The 7,626-nt window shown below is 32.0% G+C and overlaps 1 protein-coding gene and 1 long non-coding RNA gene across 2 annotated transcripts; both read left to right on the top strand.

Moving 5' to 3' along the window:
- The first annotated feature begins 1,402 nt into the window (after positions 1-1,402).
- LOC112022577 (non-specific lipid-transfer protein 8) lies at positions 1,403-2,230 on the top strand. The gene is made up of 2 exons (XM_024055196.2): positions 1,403-1,835; positions 1,979-2,230. The coding sequence occupies exons 1-2, from the start codon at positions 1,480-1,482 to the stop codon at positions 1,986-1,988; spliced, it is 366 nt and encodes a 121-aa protein (XP_023910964.1). The 5' UTR covers positions 1,403-1,479; the 3' UTR covers positions 1,989-2,230.
- A 2,463-nt stretch (positions 2,231-4,693) lies between these two features.
- Positions 4,694-7,057, top strand: LOC136067338 (uncharacterized). The gene is made up of 2 exons (XR_010628817.1): positions 4,694-5,899; positions 6,419-7,057. It is a non-coding gene; the product is annotated as an uncharacterized LOC136067338 (long non-coding RNA).
- The last annotated feature ends 569 nt before the right edge of the window (positions 7,058-7,626 follow it).

Raw genomic sequence — 7,626 nt, forward strand, 5'->3', positions numbered from 1 at the left:
TTTAAAACGCCACTATAAAACTCTTAGAACGTTGCTATAGATAAGACTATAGCAGCATTTTTAGAAAACGCCATTGTAGACTACCTATATTGGCGTTTTTTATGAACACCACTAAAAATAATGGGACTATAAACTGAGTTTTTTGTAGGGTCTCCTCCCACATGGGGAAAAAACAATTGATTAATATCTACGATGTTGTGCTTTTATTGTGATGAAAATCATGTCGAAATAACAATCCAACTTCCTCCAAGATTGCAGTATAAAAAGTGCTTATAAAAGTAAACACATATGTGCATGTATCAACAACCCGCAAATGTGTAATAATAGAGGAAAAACATATAAATCTCAAATTAATATAAATAAAAAATTATGATGCTAACTAAAAAAAAAAAAAGATCCTCATTTATTTTTTTGTACTAAATCAACACATCTACAATATATAATAACCTCTAAGCATGAGCTCACGTATGTACTTTGAGACTCTTCTAAATATATTTTTTTTTCTAAATGTTAATAATTTTCATTCATCATAATTTGGAATTTCTACATTTTCTTATCACAAAATTACCTAAGGGTGTGCTGAAATTTATGCAATTATGTGTGAACATAATTTTTCGTATAAATCTTATCACACACCTAGGTAATTTTATGATAAGAAAGTGTAACAATTCCAAATTATACGATGACTGAAAACCTTTAGAAGAAGAAGAAAAAACATAGTGCGTGCTCAAAGGCTGGTTACTATTAACTTGGTTTGTATTAATTGAAACTATATATGAACTACTTATTCTCTTAACTCAGTTTGGATATTACAACACTTAAAATGCCCTCCCAACATACAATCCCATTAGCAAGGAATAGACGATTAGTTCGTAGTTCACTTTATTTTCGTGTGTGAACAGTATTTTGTTATGAGAGGATGAGAGAGTACAACTTTGTAATTGCCAATATAGCTTAAGCTGCTGAACAAAGGCTAACCAGCCAGTTAATATATTGCAGCAGTAGTTGCCCAGTTATGCGCTTGCTTTACTCCACCAGTTAATATATTCAATAATAACGTGCAAGGTTGAGATATCAATTCATGGGACCAACAGCACATGTTTTGAGGAAAATAATCCTATCATCCAAATCTATTAGCTATATAGCCAGCTATACAGCTGTATTTACTTTGTATGGCACTCTATGTTTAGTCTCTGATTTGGTTCCTACTTCATTTGTCAATCCTACCTAACTTTGGCCTCTGAACCTAATGAAAGAAGAAATAAAGGGAAATCAAAATGACTTATTTATTCCCTCTATTTCTTGCACTCAATAATGTCTCAATAATAATCAAAGTGACAATTAATTTCTTTCCTTTTGATTTTCACACCTTTCTTGCAATCTTGAGCTTCTTCTGAATTTCTTATAAAGGTGAAATTGTTAAAACATCAAACATCAAGAGCAAGCTCTATAGTTTCTCTCTCCTAAATCTCTCTAACTATGAAACACCCCAAAGTTGCAACTAATCAACCCACGGCCGCAGTTGTGCTGCTTCTGATGTTATTACTAGCCCCAGGTTCAGAGGCCACAATTGCATGTAGCGACGTAGTTAAGTATCTGAGACCATGTGTGAGCTACCTAGAGAAGGGCACTGGGAAGCCACCAGCTGCATGTTGTTCTGGAGTCTCAGGTCTTGCATCTGCGGCGTCAACTTCTGCTGATAAGAAGGCTGCTTGTGAGTGCATTAAGACAGCAGCCCAAAAGATAAATCCAAATGCCCAAGCAGCCCAGACTCTTCCTAGCGACTGTGGAATCAGTTTGCCATTCACTGTTTCACCAAACGTCGATTGTTCCAAGTGCTTACTCCCACCTCTTTCATCTTAATTAAATAATACCTTCTTTCTTTCTTTGGTGTTTTCGTTCCTTTTTCATCAGTACAAACTTCCTGTTTAATTTCGTACTGACTAATTCCATTCTTTTGTTTCTTTGTCATTTGCAGGATTGGTTGAAATTCGAGGGAATTATAAACTGCTTCCAACTCCCACTAGAGAATAAGCTATTTCATCAGTTGTAAATTAAACGTCTTTCTTTCTTTCTTGTTTATGATGTTGGAAAGTGGGTGTTTCTTTCTAAAAATAAAAGCAATTACTCCATCTCTTACTGTTAGAGTGGATCTTGATCCTAGCATTGTGTACGTACAACACATATGTATATCATTAATCATAATAAAAGTCAAATTTTAGTATGATAATTGGAGAAATTTCTTATAGGGTCACTCTATAATATTCGGGTACCGTACCATGCATACTCACATATTTCTAACCCCACCATCTCTGTTAAGAACTGGTTATGTATTTACTGTTTTTGTAAACAACTTATGGAAATTTCTGACCATATTAATGGATTTGATACAAAGAGTTATTTCAACTATAGTTAATGATCCATTCACACCAAATACTAACATTTTTATGTCAAAATTAATATTTTCAAGCATTTTTCAAAAAGTTTGACCATAATCAATCCATATTTGACCAAAAACGATCTAACCATATGATTGGGTAATTTATAGTCCATGTCGCAAATAATTTAATTCTCTTCAATTTTATAGTTCACGAGCCTAAATGGGATTTAAAATGAACAAGATATCATTGTAAACATGAAATCTTATGTTTGGGAATCAAACAATTGAAATAGTTTTATAAATTAATTTTGTATTGATAAATTTGTAGGTACAATCCTCTGATTTGATTTACTTGGAAAAGTCTTTAATTCAAGTATTGTGTTGATTCAAACACAAACTATCTTTACTTTCATTGGAAAATGGGTTGAAAGATCTTTGGAAGGTAATTTTAATGAATCTATGATTATGAGCTTGTTAGATATTCTTTACTCTTCATGTGTGTAAATACCTCATTTTGTACCATTTACAACTCAAGCCCCCGTTCCCTAATGACGATATCACTAGAAGGGTCCATGACTAGTCTAGAGCCTAACTATAGAAAATCTTTAACTTTGAGGATGTTTTCTTAAAAGAAAAACCTATAGAAACCCTACGCATGCATCGATCATGCATGTGCAGATGCACATATAGTGTTATAGAATGCCCTGTAAGAAAAGTTTTAATGATAAAAAGGATGCAAAGCTCATTTTATATCGGTTAGAAAGAAACCTTCACCCTCTTTGATCACTATAAAATGGCCCCATGACCCTTTCCCAACACACACTAAATTCACTAAAAAGTAGTAATCAAAGAGAGTTTTTATTCTAAAATATCCTCTAGTTAAAGTTTTCTTGGTTGGGACCAATTTCGGTCTAAACCCTATAGTAAAAGCTTACTAACCTTCTGGTTTTTGTCTTGATAGATTGACTAAAGGGAACCGTTAAAATCAAAGCTCAAAGAGCTCTTTGTTTGAGGTATATCTCTTACCTTTTCTTTTCCTTTCTTTTATGTTCTTACTACTTTAATGTCTTGTTTTGTAGCTTAGGTTTATTGCTTTATTAGTCAAAAGCATGCTAGATTAGAAAAGGTTTGGTTCAGATGTAGTTCTTGCGTGCTACCTACTGGCAAGGGATGTGCATGGATTTCCATGACCATGCATATGCATGCTTCTACATGCATTCACATGGTCCTCCTAGAAAACCTAGAAAGGCAAGATGTAGGCAACATAAATTGAGGCCTTTAGTTGTGACCAATTATTTGCAATTTGTTCTATGGTGAAATGATCAATCACCTTTTGTAATCACCTTTTGTAAATGCTACAATTGATTCATCAAATCCTTACACATTTTCTCTGCTACTCTATGAGCCAAGTTAGGATCTTTCCCTATATGACTTTGAAAATAACAATTTTTACCCCAACTTTTTTCTAATTTCTAAATCCACCAATTATATTTTTCCCACAACCCCATTTGGCTTATGAAAGATAAAGCAGGGTAGACAATAAGCTGCATCTTCTATTGTAGAATATTCAAGCCATGTTGATTGGTATTCAAAGCAAGAAGCTTGAAAGCTACAATTGTGTTCTCTGTTTTTTTTGTGTGTATCTTGACAAGGTTGGTGCAGACAATTTTTAATGTCAGCCCGTCGAATGTCATCATGTCGATTAACATGATATTCCCATATTTGTTTATGTGTTCCGGGATCATAATCCAAAGAATCAAAATCAACTTTTTGAAATTTTGTTTAAGGGATATGGTAATTTTCTGGAATTGGGATATCAACATTTTCTGGAATTGGAACATCGATATTTTCTAGAATTTGGTAATGAACATTTTATAGAATTGGAACATCAACGTTTTTTGGAATTGGAATAGCAACATTAGTTGTTGGCTATACTATATTAACTAATTTGAATCTTTTCTTTTGAAAAAATCAAACATTTTAGTTGATTTTCTTATGATCTACAAATAAAATAAGAATTATATATATATATATATTATCTCACAAATGGACTAATTGTTGTTACTAAGTAAAGACAAATACTACAATCTAGGTAACATGCATGATGCATTTAATTATAAATTTAGTATTTCTCACTAGTTTTCAATTTGTAAAGTTATCTAATTTCAAATTACTAGTTACAGTATTATAAGTTAACAATAGACACAAGGTGACAATTTTATTTTCTTAAATTTGTGTGGCATTTTATTATTTGTCGTTGTCTTTTGTCTTTGTCTTTGTATCTTTGCCTTTATCTCTGTACAGTTTATACCTTCTTTCTTTCTTTGGTGTTTTCGTTCCTTTTTCATCAGTACAAACTTCCTGTTTAATTTCGTACTGACTAATTCCATTCTTTTGTTTCTTTGTCATTTGCAGGATTGGTTGAAATTCGAGGGAATTATAAACTGCTTCCAACTCCCACTAGAGAATAAGCTATTTCATCAGTTGTAAATTAAACGTCTTTCTTTCTTTCTTGTTTATGATGTTGGAAAGTGGGTGTTTCTTTCTAAAAATAAAAGCAATTACTCCATCTCTTACTGTTAGAGTGGATCTTGATCCTAGCATTGTGTACGTACAACACATATGTATATCATTAATCATAATAAAAGTCAAATTTTAGTATGATAATTGGAGAAATTTCTTATAGGGTCACTCTATAATATTCGGGTACCGTACCATGCATACTCACATATTTCTAACCCCACCATCTCTGTTAAGAACTGGTTATGTATTTACTGTTTTTGTAAACAACTTATGGAAATTTCTGACCATATTAATGGATTTGATACAAAGAGTTATTTCAACTATAGTTAATGATCCATTCACACCAATGTACAGAAATTTAACTTGATACTGTGTTTTACCTACTTCGTTTTGCATGCTAAAATCTCATATTTTTCACAAAATTACAAAAAAATTACCATTTTAATCATGAAGTCTGAAGAATATTTAAAATTGTTGGAATTTATCCTGATCAGACCTCAAATTATCCACGTTTATCACGTTTAACTTCTAAATGACCAAAATGCCTATGTTGACCAATCTTTGTCTTTGTTCACTAGCAATCACACTAAGTCAAAATTTCACTCAAATACTAACATTTTTATGTCAAAATTAATATTTTCAAGCATTTTTCAAAAAGTGTGACCATAATCAACCCATATTTGACCAAAAACGATCTAACCATATGATTGGGTAATTTATAGTCCATGATGCAAATAATTTAATTCTCTTCAATTTTATAGTTCACGAGCCTAAATGGGATTTAAAATGAACAAGATATCATTGTAAACACGAAATCTTATGTTTGGGAATCAAACAATTGAAATAGTTTTATAAATTAATTTTGTATTGATAAATTTGTAGGTACAATCCTCTGATTTGATTTACTTGGAAAAGTCTTTAATTCAAGTATTGTGTTGATTCAAACACAAACTATCTTTACTTTCATTGGAAAATGGGTTGAAAGATCTTTGGAAGGTAATTTTAATGAATCTATGATTATGAGCTTGTTAGATATTCTTTACTCTTCATGTGTGTAAATACCTCATTTTGTACCATTTACAACTTAAGCCCCCGTTCCCTAATGACGATATCACTAGAAGGGTCCATGACTAGTCTAGAGCCTAACTATAGAAAATCTTTAACTTTGAGGATGTTTTCTTAAAAGAAAAACCTATAGAAACCCTACGCATGCATCGATCATGCATGTGCAGATGCACATATAGTGTTATAGAATGCCCTGTAAGAAAAGTTTTAATGATAAAAAGGATGCAAAGCTCATCTTATATCGGTTAGAAAGAAACCTTCACCCTCTTTGATCACTATAAAATGGCCCCATGACCCTTTCCCAAAACACACTAAATTCACTAAAAAGTAGTAATCAAAGAGAGTTTTTATTCTAAAATATCCTATAGTTAAAGTTTTCTTGGTTGGGACCAATTTCGGTCTAAACCCTATAGTAAAAGCTTACTAACCTTCTGGTTTTTGTCTTGATAGATTGACTAAAGGGAACCGTTAAAATCAAAGCTCGAAGAGCTCTTTGTTTGAGGTATATCTCTTACCTTTTCTTTTCCTTTCTTTTATGTTCTTACTACTTTAATGTCTTGTTTTGTAGCTTAGGTTTATTGCTTTATTAGTCAAAAGCATGCTAGATTAGAAAAGGTTTGGTTCAGATGTAGTTCTTGCGTGCTACCTACTGGCAAGGGATGTGCATGGATTTCCATGACCATGCATATGCATGCTTCTACATGCATTCACATGGTCCTCCTAGAAAACCTAGAAAGGCAAGATGTAGGCAACATAAATTGAGGCCTTTAGTTGTGACCAATTATTTGCAATTTGTTCTATGGTGAAATGATCAATCACCTTTTGTAATCACCTTTTGTAAATGCTACAATTGATTCATCAAATCCTTACACATTTTCTCTGCTACTCTATGAGCCAAGTTAGGATCTTTCCCTATATGACTTTGAAAATAACAATTTTTACCCCAACTTTTTTCTAATTTCTAAATCCACCAATTATATTTTTCCCACAACCCCATTTGGCTTATGAAAGATAAAGCAGGGTAGACAATAAGCTGCATCTTCTATTGTAGAATATTCAAGCCATGTTGATTGGTATTCAAAGCAAGAAGCTTGAAAGCTACAATTGTGTTCTCTGTTTTTTTTGTGTGTATCTTGACAAGGTTGGTGCAGACAATTTTTAATGTCAGCCCGTCGAATGTCATCATGTCGATTAACATGATATTCCCATATTTGTTTATGTGTTCCGGGATCATAATCCAAAGAATCAAAATCAACTTTTTGAAATTTTGTTTAAGGGATATGGTAATTTTCTGGAATTGGGATATCAACATTTTCTGGAATTGGAACATCGATATTTTCTAGAATTTGGTAATGAACATTTTATAGAATTGGAACATCAACGTTTTTTGGAATTGGAATAGCAACATTAGTTGTTGGCTATACTATATTAACTAATTTGAATCTTTTCTTTTGAAAAAATCAAACATTTTAGTTGATTTTCTTATGATCTACAAATAAAATAAGAATTATATATATATATATATTATCTCACAAATGGACTAATTGTTGTTACTAAGTAAAGACAAATACTACAATCTAGGTAACATGCATGATGCATTTAATTATAAATTTAGTATTTCTCACTAGTTTTCAATTTGTAAAGTTATCTAATTTCAA

The sequence above is a fragment of the Quercus suber genome, unplaced genomic scaffold, assembly GCF_002906115.3.
Source record: "Quercus suber isolate HL8 unplaced genomic scaffold, Cork oak 2.0 scaffold_68, whole genome shotgun sequence".
NCBI lineage: Eukaryota > Viridiplantae > Streptophyta > Magnoliopsida > Fagales > Fagaceae > Quercus > Quercus suber.